Source organism: Odocoileus virginianus, chromosome 17, assembly GCF_023699985.2.
Source record: "Odocoileus virginianus isolate 20LAN1187 ecotype Illinois chromosome 17, Ovbor_1.2, whole genome shotgun sequence".
Taxonomy (NCBI): domain Eukaryota; kingdom Metazoa; phylum Chordata; class Mammalia; order Artiodactyla; family Cervidae; genus Odocoileus; species Odocoileus virginianus.
Genome location: NC_069690.1, coordinates 40,160,431 through 40,180,773, shown reverse-complemented (window position 1 = coordinate 40,180,773; position 20,343 = coordinate 40,160,431). Strand labels below are relative to the sequence as shown.

General features: G+C 44.3%; 1 protein-coding gene across 1 annotated transcript; it reads right to left on the bottom strand.

Annotated features, from left to right (window-relative positions):
• Window positions 1-676: 676 nt before the first annotated feature.
• RETREG3 (reticulophagy regulator family member 3) lies at window positions 677-20,312 on the bottom strand. Its single transcript, XM_020888036.2, has 9 exons — window positions 19,987-20,312; window positions 8,919-9,025; window positions 7,813-7,843; window positions 6,771-6,897; window positions 6,040-6,124; window positions 5,093-5,230; window positions 4,018-4,100; window positions 3,238-3,370; window positions 677-2,844 (listed from the first exon to the last, which is right to left on the bottom strand). The coding sequence occupies exons 1-9, from the start codon at window positions 20,223-20,225 to the stop codon at window positions 2,387-2,389; spliced, it is 1,401 nt and encodes a 466-aa protein (XP_020743695.1). The 5' UTR covers window positions 20,226-20,312; the 3' UTR covers window positions 677-2,386.
• Between the last annotated feature and the right edge of the window lie 31 nt (window positions 20,313-20,343).

Sequence of the window (20,343 nt, the reverse complement as noted above, 5' to 3'; positions counted from 1 at the left end):
GGGGTGGGGGTTGTGAAGACTTAGAACGACGCGTAGGCGCCCTGCAAGGAATAACGCTGCGTTTGCCCGTTACCCAGCTCCTCACGCAGGGGGCGCTCAGCACATGCTGTGGTTGAAGGTATGGTTGGGAGGGGGCTGATCGTAAGCCACAAAGCTTGTATAAGTTTCCTTTTGGCAGAGACAATCTTAAGGCAACACCTGACAGGTGCTTTCCATTCCTGCCCACAGTGGCCAGTGGGACAAAGCCTTAAAATAAGTTATTTCTAGTTTCTGAGGTCAGCTGAAGGCCAAAGAGCAGCTGTTCCTGCAGCTCAAACAATCCAGTGGGGCATGGTGTTACTTTTAAAAGCCTCTATTACCTCAAACCTCATTAGCCTTTGAAACCTGTACTCCTCTTCACACGTAGAGCGGACAATATTAAGAATTAGAATGATGGAACTGCAGGCTAGATGCCGGCCGGGAATGCCGGTTATGCTCCTATCTGGGCTCTCCTGGAGATGGGGGGCAGCCTCCTATCATGGTGATTTTTCTGGCCGTCACAAAACAAAAAACCAAGGATGGTCAAGTGGGTCCCTCACACATTGGGCTTTCTTTGAGGCTGTCACCTCCTCTAATAACATCAGATTAGCAAGACCTTTCAAGGCTAAGACACCATTCAACGTTAAGTCTCTTAAAGGTTGTTCTCATACAAGATTTATTCCCCAGCACCCCTCCCACCCTCATCCCCATCCGGATTCACAGTGGAGGACTAAGGAGATTCAGAGCAGGATCTGCAGGTACAAAAAACACCTTCCAAAGATTTTGCTCTCCTTCCTTTTCTCCCTCCTGCCAACTCCCAAGGCTTGAAGCTACACACACTCATGCAAACACACAAAATCCCACTCCTTTCCCACACCTCCTGTTTTCTTCCACATCAGAGCTCACCTGTAAGACATCTGGGCTCTGAGAAGAGAGGTGTCCAAAGTCTGTCTGAGAACCCTAAAAGTGAGGGAGAGGCTGGTTCTCTAAACTTCACACAAAGGGAAGTGACTGAATCAGACACCAAGCTCTTCTCTCCTCTCACCGTTGACTATTTTCACTCCTTGGCCTCTACCTTCTCCGTCAACCAAAAGCAAACACATTAGTGCACTCCCACCTGCAGCACGTGAAAACGGGCTCTGTCCAACATCCATCGCCCAGGTGCGGGGTGTTGGGGGGAGTGGTCCCTGAGGATCAGCAAAGGGTTAATTTATGTGGAGGGAAAGATGATTAGGAGAATTCAGCTTGAGCTCGATTGGGGAGGCATGGGTTTAAAACTAATGATCATTTTGTTTTTGTCTCACATGATTTTTACTAGGGGCAGTAGCATATAGATACCCCATACAGGGGTCTCTGCTGATTACAGGCAAATTCTTGCTAACTGGGCTCATCTTAAAAGAGGCCCTGCCAAACTGGGAAGCAGTTGAAAACAAAATTATTAAAGGAGCTGAACAGGGGTGAAGAGCTGGTGGCTCCTGGGATGAATGCCACTGAGCCGTCTGTAAAGTGCTACTCTGACATCGCCTGTGTGGGATTATTGCTTCTCCAGAGGAGGAGCAGGGGAAGGAACGGGAACACGGAAGTGGGTATGGAATGGTATGGTATTGCTTTGCTCGTTGCTCAGGCTGATGGGCAAATGGAGCCAGGGGTTAGCAGCACCAAAAATAACCAGCTCCAAAACAATGAGTGAGTCGGGGAGCTACAGAGGCGTTCACCCTCCCACCCCGCTACCCCACAGCCCAAAGTAATGTGGAAGAAGCCCACCCACACCTCATGTTCACATTCTAAAACTTCACAAGCAAGATTCTGAAGCACTAGGGGGTAGGCCTCAAGAAATGAGGATGGGCTGAGGCAAGGGGAGCAGGCCTGCTCTGCAGAACCAAAGGACAAGTTTGCTTAGAAAAAGGCAAATCAACCATGGCTTAGCAAAAGAGGACAGTTAACCTCTTCCAGCTGCCTGACTTGGAGCTCTAGGGAGATGATAAACAGGGGAAGGAAGGGAAGGGATCTGTTCACTGAGGGCCTCTGAGCATCCAGACCTAGAAGCACACAGCAGCATCCCCTCAAAAGGGAACCAATACCCCTGACTACTTTGTTCCCCGAAAGTACCACCATCCTGATGGAGAGAAGTGTCCCTCAAGGGAGCACACTCTCACTTCGGTGACTTGAGCTCAGATATCAGCATCCAGCTGATAGCAAGGGAGTGAGTATCCTCTCTCAGTAGGCCTCTGAGCATCAACCAGGCCACTGTGCATACATATATAATTCAGAAGGTGGGACCTGGGTTCTTCCCTTGCCCCTTCACCTTAAGTGGAATGGGGAGAAAAAAAAACTTAAACCACAGTGACCCCCCAAAGGAAGTCTCTCCTCAGTGGCTCCTGGAACTGGCAGGGTCCAGCTGATTCAGCTCTGACTGGTCCAGAAGTTCAAAGTCATCCCCCTCAGCATCAGTGTCCAGGTCTGAACTGGGTGCCCTGAGGACACCTCTGGCGGCTCTCCGGGGAGGTGGGCCAGACGGGCCTGGCTGGGAGGCCCCTGCCAGGGCCAGCTGGATCATGCCCTGCGAAACCAGGCTAGCAAGGTTGCTGGTGAGGTTGGATCCTGCAGGCAGGGCACCAAGCAAAAGCTCCGGCAGTGCGGCCTCTTCCCGGCTGGCAGGGGGGTCCTGAGACTCCTCGGCCCCTGGTGGGGACCGGTACATCAAGCTGGGCATCCCAATGCTGGTATCGTCCTCATCATCCAGGCCAGCAGGATCCACGTTAATGGAAGGGAAGTCTGGAAGGTCTCTGGCAAAGGATTCCTCTGGATCACTGTGACCATCTAGGTCTGCAAGAACAGAGGAGTGTCTGAGACATGGCAACTGTGGCATGGCCTTCCTGTTTCCCAGCCCCACCACGTCAGCCCCAAATAACCAGATGTTTCCACCCTGGGTTTCTGGCACTGGTCAGCCTTCCCCCTCCACTTATAGACTCTGTTACCTTTACTGGGCAAAGAACTTCCCCTTTCTCCCCCATGAGCTTCGATCCTGAGGCCACTAATGGACTGAGGACTTCCAGGGCAGCAGCAGTGCCATCTGGCTGGAGCCATGCCCCTAAAGCTGCTCCGCCACCTAATCCACAGTTCGGAAAACAGAAAGGCAGGGGTAGTGTCCCTGCTGCCTGCAAAGCTGAGCGGCAACAGTCGGAGCCAGTATCAACTCGGGTCCAAGGTTCCTCTCACCTTCAGAGCCTTCTGTTAGAGGTGTTTGGCCCCGTGAAAGGTTGAATGTACCGTTGTCTGTACAGGAGACCTCAGCATCCGAGTGCTCGGAGTCTGTGATGGCGAGTTCCCTGGCAACAGTGGAATCATCCAGCTGAGGAAAGGACAAGACCAACAAGCATGAAGAAACGGTACCATCAGAAACAGATGCAGTTTGCCACTTACAGCTTCACCAGTGAGCTGGCCCCAAAGGCCTAAGGCTAACAGTGTAACCAGGCATGGATGGCGACTTTAGTCAGAATCCTGACCTGTTGCAGGCTGCTCCCCCAGGGAAGACACTCTTTTTCATCAATCTTGAGCCCAGGAAGGAAAGCAGTGTTGACAGTCAACCAGCCACTTAAGACTCTGATGCAAATAACTGACCCAGAGAATACTTTTCACAGATGGCTGGGAGGATGTGCACAGGTTACTGCTTGACCTAAGGCAAGCTGTGCTGTTTAAAGAGTGATCAGGCCAGTTGCAGAAGTTCTGCCCTAATGACGGGTTAAAAGGAGACATGGAAGAGGGTGTGCTGGTCACCAGACTCAAACTGAGGTCTACATACAAAGTCCCAATATAATACTAGCTTCTCTCCTCACTGCTCTTGGGGGCAGGGAAGTCCTTGGAGAAAGGCAAAAAGCTGGGTCCCTGGAGAGCCCACAGTGAGCCTGGAAACCTGTTTACTGTCTAAACAGGAGTACCAGATGGTAAAAACAGAGCTAAAAAAACTGGCCAGTGAGGCAGCTCCCACACCCCAGATACCTGAGGACAGAAGGCAGCAAGCTCCTCCTCGCTGTCACTGTGGTTGTCCACAGCATGCTCTGGGTGGAGAGCTCTGCGCCGCACTGTGTGGGAAGAGCAGAAGCCGTGAACACCTTCCCTTGAGGGCAAACTCCCGCCCCCTTCGAATTTCAAAGGCATTCAAGTCAGAATACTAGAGAATGAACCCCTTAAACCTACATAAGGATGTCTGAAGAAGGAGCTGCAGAGCCTAAGTGGCAAGGTAAGCTGATAACATGATAACACAGGAAAGAAACCCTTTTTGTTCAGGTCAGATCAACTACCAGGCTTGTCAACAAGCCTCAAGATCACCTAAGAACAGATCAGATATCAGTGTGAAAAGTGGACACTATCACAGAGAAGGCAACTTGGGCTGAATCAGGCTTTTGAGAAGTTCAACTGACTGAGTCAGGGGGAGCTGGGCCTTGGCACCCATGTGCAGGGCTCTTAGAAGGCCAGGGATTAATGAAGACCCAACCTGACCACATCACAGAAGAGAGGGAAAAGTTCGCTTGACTGTCGTTTGTGGGTTGGAGGATCTCAGGCTGGTATGTCTGGCTTCTGAAGCAAGTTTTCAATCACTTTTGGAAGGCAGCTTTCAGGAGTGAACAGAGGCCCAGCTGAGGAGTTTAAAAGACCTACTCTGCCATTTACTAACCATATGCTTCAGTTGCTTCAACCAGAAAAGGAAAATACCACCCTCTTCTTAAGGGTGTTGTACAGACAACGTATGCAGAGCAGCCAGCTCAGTGCTTGGGCACACGGGACAGGCTTCATAAAAAGCAGCTAACACTGGGAATATCTTCACTGTCTTTTATATGACTTGGAAGAACTTTTCTCCTATTTGTTTAAAATAGGAGTGTCTAGAATTCCAAAGGGAAAAATTGGTAAGCCTGCAGAGATTTCCCTAGAGTAGATCATCACTTCTACCTACCACCCCCCTACACACCAACCACATGCCATTTCTCCATGTTCAAGGGCCTACGATGCCAAACCAATGGGCTTCTTCTCCTCCCCAAACTGCGCAAATGGACGGAAGGCTCCCCTGGACACTTACATTGCCTCTCTCTCTGCCTGGACATCATGTAGCCACGAACACTGAAGTCTAGCCGCTGCAGCGCGGGCTTCAGCCATACGTACACTCGGTCCCACAGTCGGTGGTACACAGCGAGGGGCCACATCATGACAGTGACAACTGAGGAGTGAGAAAGAGTGGTGAGATGGACAAAGGGCCGCATGCAGTCCTGACTGTCCCTCTGCCGTGTGTCCTTAGGGCTGTGGCACTTAGTGTGGAACGGTCCTGTTTAATTCTGCAGGTCATCTTCACGAGGTGAAGACTTTTGGGGTCAGAGACTCTGTAGCCCTGACAGGGTTGTGTGCAGTGGACTGTGCTGCTGACACATCAGGGGCAGAACCAGTGCTGTCACCTGCATATGGGTGTCACTGAGTCATAAACAAGACCAAATGGTAACAATGCCTCGGCAACTATACAACAAATCATCCGAGGTTCTGCTATACAATCACCAGGGTCATCATTGCTCAGTTCTTCGAGCCCCAAGTAGACAGAGTTCATGCCAATATGAAGTCACTAAATTTACAGAACTGCTCCGGGGGTGGGGTGGGGTGGGGGAGAAGTGCTCCAGGTAAACAGAACCTAGTAACCTACAGGGTAAACAGAACCTAGAACAGAATCCTAAGAGTTATGTTCTACTGTTACACAATACACTGACTCTAAAAATTCCCTCCTGAAATAGGAACAGACAGTCCTTTCTTGTGGACCCTTGTCAGTTTCTAAAACTTGGTAAGAAAAGGACTTTATATGTGGGGAGCTTGACACAGGTAAGAAGAAAGGTATTTTCATGACTCTAAACAGGACATGAAAATATAAAAAGGTCATTTCCTGGAAAACCAAAATATAAAAGTCCTCTCTCCAGACAAAGTTAGCTATGGCTAGAAAAGCTATGAGTAGGTTAAGCTTGTGGGGGAGGTATATACCATACTTACGAATTAAGTAGGAGAGCAGGAGCCCAGGGATGTAGCGGCCCAAGACAGCCAAAAAGGTCAGTATCCCACAGCTCAGCAAGCAGAACTAGGGGTGTCAGGAAACAATATTAAGTTTCTGCTATATGGCAGGGGATGGGGTGGGGATGGGAGGCAGGTAAGATGGAGATGTGACTGAAATGATTTTTTATGACCTCTGTATAAAGCATGGACATGTCAGAATGACATGTACCTAGCTAGCCACTGCTGCATCTGATGGTGATTCTGCTGGGGAGAAAAGGGACCATGGCCACTCCTATTCAAACTCCTCTCACACGGCTAACCCCACAGGGCTGCAGCTTTCATGCTGGGAAATTGGTTTGAATAGGACTGAGCCAAAAATTCTCTCTGAAAACAAGTGCTGGTGGTGGGCTTTTTTAAGACAAAGTAAAATAAAAACCTCAACCACCTACCACATGTTTAATATGACACAGAATGCACACAAGCAAGCTTTCCTTCCCATCTTGGGGCAGGAAGACGGCCTATTCTAAGTGGCAAGCACCTGAAGGAGTCATCGAGTTCTTGCCCTAGTCCTAGTGGCTGGTCAGAAGCCCCTTCCTATGACTTCCCTTGTCTCTACCAGCACCATGGTCTTTTCTTTCTTGAATGAGGATGTGTAGTAAAAGGGCTATTTCAGTTTAGCATGAACTGAACTGAGAAGCCAGAAATGAGAGTGAAAAAGGGAAGAGTCTTACCTTGCCTGGGTTTTGCTTTTTGAAAAGCAAAAGATTCCTTATGAAAATGGTCCCACTAACCCAGACTTCAGCTACGTGGTGGCAGAGCTCGGGCACGCTGAGCAACCGAGGGTGCACAAAGCCCCAGCTATGGGAAAGAGAAGGGGGAGCTGTGAAAGGAGGGTGCTGAGGGCTACCCCCCATCTCACTTTGAAGGCAGCAGATGGTTCCGGGTTTAAATAGGGGTGGGGGAGTGGCTAGCCCGAGGTGCTCTAGAGGTGAAGCATGACTTTCTTCTTGGCGCTCCAGGTTGAAACTTGAATTTAAAGACTAGGAGAGCAAACTTGTTCTGACAACTCCACCCTATGAGCCAGCAGCCCAATCCACGTGTGTAAACCTGCCACCAGCTCCTAGGCCCTTTGTGCTTAAAAGCAGCTTTCCTGTGCTCAGACCGTTGCAATCCACTGTGATTGCAATCCAGGAGAAAAGGCACAGCACAGTCTGACGGCACTGCGGAGAGTGGGGTGGAGGCAATGGATGTGCCCCTTAGAGAGAAAACAAACAAAGCAAAACCAAAATAAACCCAGCAAAGACAATCCAACACATGACATGAATGAACTCAAAAATGAAAGCAGGAGCAGTAAGCCACAAGAGGAATCTTTGGCTTGCTGATGCTAGAAACGAATGTATTTTTTGACCAGGAACTTTAAACGGCCGAAGGTCACAGGAAACACTAAATGACCTCGTTTTTATAAAAGCCCGGAGACAAATGAGGTAAGTTGCCTCTAAGTTTTTACACAGGCTGAATATGAATAATTCCTTGGTACGTCAGCACTCTAATGCTGTTTTCTTAGAAATGTCTCTTATAAGTATCACAGGACACTCAGCGTCTCAACCTACTGCTGCCTAAACTTTAGGATTTGTTAAAATGATTATTTGCAACAGACTAGGTTCTCAGCTTCTAATTTGTATCCAGAACATGGAGTTAACAACCTGTAACCAGAATATTACAACAAGAGAATCAATCAGAGCAACAAAAAGGGATTTAATTAGCATTCCATACCTCTCATTGTCTAACGCGTCGGGTCTTGGCACTACAATATTAAAACAAACACCAGCATTAGTTGGTAGGGAAAACAAAACATGAAAATGTTAGGCTGTTGGTCTGACAGCTCAAGTTTTAATAGGTTTGGGGAAAAGGAAAACAGTAATAGCCAATGAAAAGGAGATACCATGTTATACTGCCAGTTAGGGAGCTACAGACAAGGAAATGGTAGCTAGTGCCTGCTCATTTCTCTGGTAGGATGGGGTGGGAATTCAAGTGGAGCATTAGGGCCCCTTCTAATTACCACAGCCGAGAGCCAGGGTGCACACAAAAAAGTTCACCGGCCCCCCCCCAAGTGTGTCTGGGCTGCTCTTATGCATCAGTGCGTGCCAGCGCATGCTATGACTACTTTAACTCTGGAGATCTGCTCTTCTCTTTAAAAAGAGACCCAGTAACTACAATCAATGATGAAAAGTCTTCTGACATTCACTAGCCATAGGACAGGTGGGTGAACTATATGATTCCTTGAAGTCTCTGCAAAATAGGATGGGAATGTATTTAAAAACTGTACACTCTGGTTTGAACATTCTGCCAGCACTTCAAAAATAACATGTCCAACCTACATCAATTTTCCTCACTCTCAGTCTCCACCCAAACCAACTGCCCAGCCTACCACTGCCCACCTCTGCTAACTGTAATGCCACTCTTACTCCTCTCCTTGCTCTGAAATCCCAAAGCTACTGTTATTCCTTACTCCCCTAACCTCCTATTAGTCAGAAATTCCTGAGAGGCAAATTGATACTGCCTTGGTAATGATGCAGTATCCAATGAGGAAAATTATTTAACAATTTGAGGACTATTCCTCATGCCAATTATGGAGGAAAGGATATCTCAGGTGGTGAATACAGATTTCCTGAGCTTTACAACGAACAATGGGAAGGACAGAACTCAGCTCTAAGGAACTGCGGGTGGGGCGCTAGCCCTTCAAGTGTCTCCTAAAGCAAATAATTCAGACTTCAAAAGCTATTCCCAGCTTCACATACTCCTCCAGAAACTCCTAAAACTACAGGTAAAAATGACAGACCATTTCCAGTTCAGAATGTTCTAAATCCTACCAAACTCACCTTTTATTTCAGGCCAGATTTTGTTCTTCCATTGATCTATACACACAATGATCATTGAGCTGAATGCAAGTAAAAACACAAGACGAAGGGATGTCAGGGCAAAGAACCTAAAAGGAAGGCAAAAGAGAAGATCATTATCCACTTAAGCTAATTTCATAAAAGACCATATGTGCACTACTGGTTCTGTGGCAAACAGACTTAAGTGCTAGCTATATACCTTGACAAAAATCACTTAAACTCAACGGACTTTAGCTATTTTACCTATGGTGTAGAGATAAGAACTTGCTTCTGCAAAGGCAAATGACTAAATCAAATAAACTTAGAGCCCCTTTCAACTTTCAAGTCTGTGATTCTATTAATTTCAAGAAGAAATTCATCTTTTTTGTTGTCTGTTTTGGGGTTTCTCTGCCATACTGTGTGGCTTATGGGATCTGAGTTCCCCAATCAGTGATTGAACCTGGGCCCTCAGCAGAGAAAGCTCAGAGTCCTAACCACTGGACGGCCAGGGAATCCCCAAAATTCATTCTCAAACTGAACAAGTTGTTATGATGAAAGCAAACATCTTTCTATAAAATTAGACCCTGGTTCAGGGCAATAAACTGACAGAAGTGCATTAAAGAACAGCTAACTCAATCAGATATCCTTTCACAGATAAAGGAACAAAGACAAAAAAGTGAACCAACTTGGTCAAGGACACATAGAAAGTGAGCACTGAAGCTCCATCTAAAAACCAGTTCTTCAGAATTGACACCAACCCTTCTCAAACTTCCCAGAAAACCTGACTCGATACCAAAGCCAGACAAAACACTACAAGAAAACTATAGTCCAATACATATTATGAATATAGAGGCAAAAATCCTTAGTAAAATATTATCAACATGAATTCAGCAGCATATTAAAAGGATTATACACCATGACTAATTCCAGGGATCTATCCCACAAACACAAGGGTGGTTCAAGATACAAAAATCAACAACTGTAATGTATCGCATTAACAGAATGAAGGAAAAGCTAATTATTATTTGAAAGAATCAACCATAAAGAGATGTTTACAAAAAATTTGGGAAATCGGAACACTGACAGTAGATCTGAAAATATTAAGGAATTACTGTTAATTTGGGGGGATATGATGATATTATGGAAGTTATGTTTTTAAAGAGTCCCTATCTTTTAGAGATACATACTATTTGGGATTTGTGTCAAAACAAGAGCCTGGCAGGGGCAAAGGATGTGAAAGAAGAGGAAACAAGCCTGACTGTGAGTTGATAACTGCTGAAGCTGGGTGATGAGTACATGAAATTCTTTATGCTCTTCTCTCTACTTCTGTGTATATTTAGAGTCTTTCACAATAAAATTTTTTTACAAAAAAAAAAAAAAAAAAGGTTGGTCCTTATGAATCTTTCTATGATCCAACTCAAAAGACTCCAGGGCAGTGCCTGCAGAGTGTCTGTAGTCCAGTGATTTTACCAGACTGTCAGGAAGTACAGAAACTGAAAGCAAGAATTTAGTAATGTTTATAGCAATTTGACCAAGTAATTTCGAACATAAGGATATATTTGGGTTTGTATTTTGTGTGCCTTTTTATCTAGTAACTTATTTATATTGTATTTTACAAAAATATTGATCAGATATAGACTGGGGAAAATGACAACACTAGTCCTTCACTGAAGATGGTTTGAGAAACAACTGTTCTAAGATCTTTGTTGTTGTTTGGTTGCTAAGTCGTGTCTGACTCTTTGCAAACCCATGAACTCCAACCCACCAGGCTACTCTGTCCATAGGATTTCCCAGGCAAGAATACTGGAGCGGGTTGCCATTTCCTTCTCCAGGGATCTTCCCAACCCAGGAATCGAACCCACGTCTCCTGCACTGACAGGCAGATTTTTTAACACTGAGCCACCAAGGAATTGAGGTAGGCCAAATGCATCACCAGAGAAGCAGTTCAGCAGGGCAGTTAGGTATGGCTTTTAAAGCTAGATTGACTTGAGTCTATTTCTCTGAACAGGAATTCTTAGTTGTATGACTTTGAGTAAATTAGGTTAAACTTCCTTAAGCCTCAGTTTCCCCATCTACATGTGATATTAACAATAACAAATCATGCAGGATTGTTTGTAGGTATTAGAAACAACATGCTTAAATCACTTATAAAAGTATAATAGTTGGCTTCCTTGGTGCTCAGTGGTGAAGAATCCGCCTGCCAATGCAGAAGATAGAGTCAATCTCTGATCCAGGAAGATCCCACATGCTGTGGAGCAACCAAGCCTGTGTGCCACAACTATTGAGCCTGTGCTCTGGAGCACGGAAGCTCCAACTACTGAGCCCATATGCCCTAGAGCCTGTGGTGCTTAACAAGAGAAGGCCACTGTAATGAGAAGCCCGAGCACCTCAACTTAGAGAGAGTAGCCCCTGCTCACGGAAACTTGAGAAAAGCCTGCACAGCAACAAAGACCCAGCAGAGTCAAATATAAACAAATAAAATAATCTTTAAAAATACCATGGTTGATCTTGCTAAAAAGACAAGAAAATACAAATAAGGCACCTATATATGCCCGATACATGTCCTATTCAATTTTACAAAGGAGCAGTGTTATTAGCTATTGTCACAGCAACTGATCAAATGAGGATAAGGATGACCAAGAGATCATTCATGGTTATAAACGATCTCTTATCATCTTGACACAACACATTACCTAATGACCTGACATATTCACAGAATACCATACTAAGAGTATAATCCTTATGTTCTTTTTTTTAAAAGCTGTATTTGTGTGTACCTATGAATACATATATGCATTCAGGGACTGTCAGAGAACTTTAATTTTGGTCTCTAGATGTTTTGCACTGTTTTCAATAAACATGAATCCATGTTATGTATTTTAAACAATACAAAAAAATGAGGGATGGAAGAAACCAAGAACTTAGAGAAACCCAGTCACTAATGGCAACCTTATTCCAATATTTCCACCCCATCACTTCAAGGATACTGTAATTATACACAAAATTAAAGAAGGAAAGTAGTTTAACAGGAGTAAGCCTCAAGAGCTGCCCCAAGGCCATTAATCTTCTCTCCAAAGTCAGCTCATCACCTCAACAAACTAGGAAGTTGAGCAAGGCCAAGGGTAAGGGCTGAGAGCACCTGCTCGCCCGTGCTGCTGCTTCTGTATCCCAGCAGCAGGATGTGGCACGACTCTGCTCTCTGAAGTACCTGGGAGGGCTCTCTAGGGAGGCAATCCAGACTGTCTGCAATGTCCACTTTCCAGATCACAGCTGCTAACGCAAATACAAACTGAGGTAGGGAAAGGATACTAAACTTTCCTAAGAAAGGTCAGTTTTTCAAAGATGATGGCGATAAGAACACAGTTTCTCCAAGAGCTGAACTATTTTAGTAGCCTGTTACAAGCCCCCACCTATGCTTCAACCTCAATTCAAACATTTATTAATTGCCTACTATATGCTGAGGGCCTTATGGTAAGTAGACCAGTTACAGAAAAGAGTAACACATGGACCTTATTCTCAAGTGGATTTATGTCAGTACATGTTTGTAACATAGCATGACAAGATAACAATAACAACGAGGACATCTAAGCTGGGATTTGAAATGGTAAGACAACACAGGAAAAGTGTGTGAGAAAGGATTAATCCTGGTCAGTAATGCAATTTTAGAGCCAGACACAGGATAGCCTTTCCTTGAACAAGCCAACTTGCAGAAACTTAAGAGGAAGAAGAGCTTTTCTGTGAAGTGAAAGTCACTCAGTCATGTCTGAGTCTTAGTGATTCCACGGACTATACAGTCCATGGAATTCTCCAGGCCAGAATACTGGAGTGGGTAGCCTTTCTCTTCTCCAGGAGATCTTCCCAATCCAGGGACTGAACTCAGGTCTCCCACATTGTAGGTGGAGATTCTTTACCAGTTGAGTCACAAGGGAAGCCCAAGAATACAGGAGTGGATAGCCTATCCTTTCTCCAGCAGATCTTCCCAACCCAGGAATTGAACCAGGGTCTCCTGCATTGCAGGTGGATTCTTTACCAACTGAGCTGTGAGGGAAGCCCCATGTAAAATAACAATTCTTGGAAAAATAGCTTCTTCCAAATAGATAAAATCTTAATGGAAAGTTCACCTCAAACCACTAGAGTTGACCTCTTCAAGGTACCTACGTGCATGCATGCTAAGTCACTTCAGTTGTGTCTGACTCTATGGGACCCTATGGACCCTGCCAGGCTCCTCTGTCCATGGAATTCTCCAGGCTAGAGTACTGGAGTGGATTGCCATTTCCTCCTCCAGAGGATCTTCCCAACCCAGGAATTGAACCAGCATCTCTTACATCTTCTGCACTAGCAGATAAGCTTCTTACCACTAGCGCCACCTGGGAAGCCCCCTCCAAGGTACCTGAAAGTGAAACTGAAAGTCACTCAGTCGCGTCCAACTCTTTGCAACCCCATGGACTAGTCCATGGAATTCTCCAGGCCAGAATACTGGAGTGAGTAGCCTTTCCCTTCTCCAGGGGATCTTCCCAACTCAGGGATCGAACCCAGGTCTCCCACATTGCAGGTGAATTCTTTACCAGCTGAGCCACAAGGGAAGCCCCAAAATTTTAAGTCACTCAGTCATGTCCGACTCTTTGCAACCCCATGGACTAACAGTCCATGGAATTCTCCAGGCCAGAATACTGGAGTGGGTAGCCTTTCCCTTCTCCAGGGGATTTTCCCAACCCAGGGATCAAACCCAGGTCTCCCGCATTGCAGGCGATTCTTTACCAGCTGAGCCACCGGGGAAGTCCAAGAATCCTGGAGTGGGAAGCTTATCCCTTCTCCAGCAGATCTTCCCGACCCCGGAATCAAACTGGGGTCTCCTGCATTGCAGGAGGATTCTTTACCAACTGAACTATCAGGGAAGACAATATCAAATGTTATTAAATCCTTTAGGGGTCTATCAAATATAAAAGAATATGGATAAGTGTAGTGTGTACACCTTTCCTCCTTAAACAAAAGGAAGTATCAGTCTCAGATTGGTGTGCTTGGGATATACTGAAGTCACATTATGCTTTTATTTTATGGAGGTAACTTGGATGTGACAGAGGATGAGATGGTTGGATGGCATCACTAACTCGATGGACATGAGTTTGAGTAGGTTCTGGGAGTTGGTGATGGACAGGGAAGCCAGGCGTGCTGAAGTCCATGGGGTTGCAAAGAGTCAGACACGACTGGGCGACTGAACTGAACTGCACTGGATGCCTACCTGTTAAAAAAATAACCAACTCTGCAACTATGTACAAGGACAAGACATCATTGAAGATAAAGTACTTGTGAGATTGGTATAAGAAAGAAAAGATGACAAATAAGGGAGGATTCCTCTGGATTAGTTTCGTCCTCCAATGTCTATTTCTGCAAGCCAAAAAATTCACATACAGATATAACAGTGTACAAGCTGGATAAGACAACATGCAAAACATTTTTTCAGCAACTATAATCATCATGAGAACTTTCCAACTTAGCAAAAACAACTACAACTGCAGGCAACTCTGGATATTCACATGTGAATTATTTAATTTGATTATTGCCCATAGCCCATTACTCCTTCTACCAATTGTAGGAGGCTCACAATACACTTTTCCTTAATGATATTTATTTTTTTTATTTCTAATGGCAAGCATGTTTGTAGAAGAAATTTCAGAAAATATAGTTCATAATTAAGGAAGAAAATAAAATTAATACACCATTACCAGTCTGCCAAAAAAAATTTTTTTACCCTAAATCTGGTCAAGCCTCTAGATTCAGCTACCAATTTACAGGAAATACACAGAAGAGCACAGAGGAACGTGTTAAGCCACAGGGATGCAATCAGCAAAATACAATCTGTAGGACACTTTACAGGACAAACTGGTTTCTTGCCTCAAAACAAGAAAGGAGGAGGTGGAAAAGGACTGAGGTATAGAAGACACAAAACTGGCCAAGAACTGAACATTTTTTTTTTTTTAAAGAACTGAACATTTTAAAAGCTAGGTACGTGGTGATACACAATATTATTCTGCTTGCTTATATATAAGTTTTCCAATTTTCCACAGTAAAAAGTTTAAAAAATAAACAACTCATTATCCACACACATATCCCAAAATAGCGAGAGATTATTCCCTTCAGTTAAAAAAATATTCACATATAAAATACTCCATGGAAGGATACCTGGTTTAAAAACGTTCTCCTTCATTTAAAAATCCATAGATAGGTTTTCCTTTATCACCAGCAAAGCACGCACAACTTGAGGATAATTACCCAGATACAATTACTTTTAAACTTTTCCCTAATTGAACTGAGATGCTTCCAATTTTTGATGTAATAAAATAAAGCTGAACTCTGTATCACTGAGCATAAATCTGACCTTCCTTATGATTACTTTAAATGGAACTACTAGGTCAAAAACTATTTTAACAGCATTACAGAGATACAGTTTGCATACCATAAAATATACCTTTTAAACAGTCAAATGCAGTGTTTTTTGGTATCTCAGAGTTGCAACTATCATCATCATCTGATTTAGAACATTTTAATCACCCCCCAAAAAACCCCATACCGGTTAGCAATCACTCCCCATTTCTCCCAGCCCTTGAAAAGGTATTAACTTTTTAAGTATCAATACTGTTGTCAAATTAGTTTCCAGAAAGGTTGTCAAATTCATATTCCCATTAACCATACACCAGATTTTCCATATTTGGCCCAGAATTAAATACTATCATTTTTAAAAACCTAATAAGCAGAAATTAGTAACTCACTGCCACTTATATTAGATTTTTTATTATTAATGAGTAAAAATGTATATATCCATTGATTTATTATTGTTTGGTTTTTTTTTTTTGTCCTTTTATAAATTATCCACCCCCTTTACTAGGGGCTAAAATTCAATTAACTATCAGTCTAAATAAAATACTTATTAGAAAAACAGTCTGGTGTCCAGAAAAATCATGAGAAATTCCAAAATGAAACAATTTTTTGAGGTCAACTATAGCATGGATCCTCATCATTAGTATAGGTAAATTAGAGTCTGCTATAATCATAAACAAAAGAAAGATCACATGTCTATTTTCAATCAAAGAAGATACTATTTCTGGGTTTCTTTGTTATTACAGAGTAAGCTTCTCTCAGTGGCACTTCAGAACAAAGCAGCCCATCCTATAGGGACAGAAAGCCCATTATTGTTCCGCACTTGCGGCTGTCTGGTTAATGAGCCAGTCACTGGTAAATTAGAAAGAAAAAAAAAATTAACGCAACCTATATCATGTAGTGCTGGTTGCTGCCTGTACAAAACCAGAAATGAAACCAGCTAGCTGCAAACGACCCACCTTATGTTAATGGACAGAAAGCACCCAACCTTAAAATCAGAACAGATAAAAACTTTTGGCAAAACAGAGGCAAAAAGGAAAAAAAAAAAAGGAAGCCAAGACATCTCTGGGAATCCTCCCTGCTCAGGGAGACAGTGAAGGACTGGGAAGCCTGGCGTGCTACAGTTCATGGGGTAGCAAAGAGCTGGACATGACTTAGCGACAACAACGAGGCATCTCTGGGAGTCCTTCCTGCTACCAAATGCAAGAAGAACCCTCCAAAGACTATCATCAGAAACACCTGCTCAATAGATTTCATCTGAAATTTGATGTATATATTGTTTATTCACAGAATAAATGCCTCTACTTAACAGGCCCTCCCTTCCATTTCCTATCTCTCACTACTGTTTCCCCCCCGCCCCCGCCTCAAATTCTAACCTTTTAAATCAGCGTTGCTGTATAATCACTTCTTGGGTCATTTTTTCACTTGGGCGTATTCAGGGAGGGGAATCACCTTTCTCCCATTGCGAAAACAAGAATTTCCTGCTGCTGCTGCTAAGTCATGTCAGTCGTGTCCGACTCTGTGTGACCCCATAGATGGCAGCCCATCAGGCTCCGCCGTCCCTGGGATTCTCCAGGCAAGAACACGGGAGTGGGTTGCCATTTCCTTCTCCAAATACCCCCTAAAATACAGTATGGTTAACTCAGACTAGTGACTCTAAAAACAGATCCCAACAGAGATCTTATCAAAAAGAAAAAAAAGTTTGTGGACTGCTCTAAGTCAATATTCCTAACCACCTAGAATCACAGAATGTGAAAAACTGGAATGGAGCTCAGCAGTCATCTGCCCCTCCCACCCCTAGTCCCCAACCCCCTTGAATCATGTGCTTTTCATAGGAGGCAGTGCAAGGGTTGAGAGCCTCCTTTCATGGGCTCCTTTATCCTTCCCTTATCTCCTAGGAATGAGTCCAACCAAAAAGTTAGTAGAACCTGTTCTTTTCTTATCCTGTCAGGATAGATTCTTGTTGACTCAGATATTCTTCCCCCAAATCACTCATTTACAGGTGGTGTTGAGGCTAATGAAAATACAGGCCTGATATTGATAAGGAAGGCCTGATGTTCCTGTTGTTATACTAGAAAAAATACATATAAGTGAAGCAAGGAGCAATATAGGCTAAAGATCACAATCACTGTAATTTTTCTGGAACTGGAAAATTAAGAAGGAAAGCCTTGAAATACTATAGTAGCGAGGCATCTCATCTATCCCTCTTTTTTATGTTCTTTATTAAAATGTAAGAGGGCACATTCACGGGTACAGGAAAACCTCAACTGAGAAGATAGAACATTGAAAGTTAAGAGCTACCTACCTGAATTCTGATGATTTGTTTGTACTCCTATTCAGTCTTCTAATACCTCGAAATGTATAAAACACCTCAGTTAATGATGTATCATTATTCAAAACAAGTACTGAAAAATAAAATACTTCAGATTTGATTTCTCTGTGACCTGCACTGAAGACCCACCTGCATTTCCTAAATACCTTTTTAAATGAAATGAGAACAAAGCAATTACTCTTTGACATTCCTAAGCAAAATATCTACACCCATATTCAATTTGATGCTACTGGAATGTAGTCTGACTTTTACTGTGAACCTCAAATCACCTTCCAGGGAAGCTGATTTCCTAAAACAAACCACCCTGTGAACTCCAATGCTAAACAACCCTCACTTCTGGATCCTTACCACCATCAGTCAGTCATTTTGTAAACTTCACAGGTATGAGTCCTCTCCATAAATAGTACACCCAGTTGTTCTTTCACTCTCAAGAGTCACACCCTCATTTTGCTACATCTCTCCCCCACCTACTTAGAGCCTGATGGGAATGTAACAAGAGTAAATGCCTACTGGATACACAGCAGGCAAGCTATGAGGAAATGCCAGAGATAAAGACCGATTGGCATCAATGCATTGAGAGACCCAGGAGTAGGAGAAAGGGATGTGACATTCTAAACATAGCATATTAGTAAACTTAAGTAAATGCTGTTGGGAACCAGCAAATTAAAGGTAACTGTAACATTTAAACACATGTATGAGCAGACTTCCACCCCACATTCTACCCAGAAGATCTTTCTCAGGCAAGGATCATGTGGAAGGTCCTCTCCTCAAAAATAACAACATACATGCTACTGATCTATTTGCATTAATAAACCCTTGCTTTATCAGAATTCATTTAAATGCTGCCAATGTTTTTATGCATCAGTCAGTCACACTTTAATACAAACTGATTCATGATCAGCTCTTTTCCTAATAATACAATCCCATTGTAGGCAAGGAAGTTTTGACTTAATGGTCTGGGTCTACGGTCTGGGATGTGGAGGTGAGAGGAAAAGAAGATAAGGTCATTTGGGGAAATGCTCCAGAATGAGGTGCTACAGTTAAAAGTTTTCTGACAGAGAGCCTGGGAGAGAGTAGGTACCTGGGGATCAAGGAAGAAGCACTACCAAAAATAAATGAAGAATCCTGGAGGAAAAGTTTATCAAGTTTGCTCAAGACTCTAGAAGCAACAAATACCAGAGACTGCTATGACACCTCCAACCCGAGTCTCCTTCAAACCAGGAGACGATTAATGTAATATATACCTCCGCAGTGTCTTCCTGTCAATGAACTTGGAATTATTTCTTTTGCTCCAGCTCACTGAAAACGTTCTTTCAAAGAATAACAAATATTTTGGTTTTAAGACCAAGAATTTCAAGAGGAAAGATATTTTTAGCAAAAACAATTATGTTTTGGAAACACACATTTTGTTTTGTTTCAAGCTTATCCAGAACTGCTTTATTTTTCATTCAGCTGTAAAAGCCCCCCCCCCCCCCCACTTGAGCTCCCTTGGAATCTGATCAGTATTACTTCCCTAGTTATGAATAAATCCAAGCTCTGCTTGGCAGATCCTATGAAGACCTAAGTTCACTTCAGGAGATGACAACTCAGGGAAGCAGCAGTTCCATTTTCACACAGCATGACACAGACAGATTCTTTAAGCATATTTTTAGCCCTACTATCCCAGCTCAGAAAAACACTTAGGCACCCTCAATTTCCTAGCATATAAACAGTGGCGAAGGATGCCTAATTCCTTGGAACACGGAGAAGTCGTCTTAAGTGGCTTTGAAATGGGTGAAATCCCACAATCACTATTTCATAACTGTCTTCAAAAGCTTGTAATTTTCTTTCAAGTTGCAGTTATGGAGGCTCTCACGGACTCTCAGACTTCGCAAACTTCCTGAGTGGGCAAAAGGATGTCTATCTAACATGCTAATTCAGGTCGTTTAACCCTGTTTCCTTATTACACCTATGGATCCCTTTTCAAGATCTCACGCCTTACTCACCTACCCCAACAATAAGCACTAAGATCTCGAGACTGTTGAGCAGACAAGAGAAGGGAGGTGATGGCCTTAACGGGACACAGCTTCCCTTGGTTAAAATGAGGCGCCTTCGCTCACTGTGAGCGGCTCAAGATGTCACTAGAAGCTCCTGCCGTATGTGCGGGGCGAGGGTGCACGTAAAGCAGGGGAAACAACTGGAAGGCCCTAAGAACTGCGGTGCCAAAGCTTCAGGCGGGAAAGAGTGGAAGGAGGTGAGGCAAAATTAGGCAGGTACAGGTAGGAGCCAGTGCAGCGAAGGAAACAAAGGAGGCGAGAGATAGAGCCTTAGAGAAACCTGACGAATTCGCGCCTCGGAGGGTTTCCGAGGATCCAGTTCTCTCACCAGAAAGCCGCGTTCAGCCCCAGGCACCACAGGGCGCTCCTGGCTGGCCGCTCCCACACCAGGGCTGCCTGCACTCGGCTCAGCAGAGGCTCGTAAGGCCCCAGCACCTCCACCAGGGCCCGCTGCGCCGCCTCAACCTGCTGGTCCCGCTCCCAGGAGCCAGACATACAGCTGCGACCCTTGAAAATCTGACCCGAGGCTGGGCCTGGGGCCTCGGCCACCCCCTCTGCCTCCGCCATCTCCCCCCGGCAGCCACAACATCCGGGGCCACGGCCCGACAGTCACAATAATACCAACTGCGCAGATGCGCGAAACACCAAGGGAGGCCGCATCCCTCCACAGCGCGCCTGCGCGAAG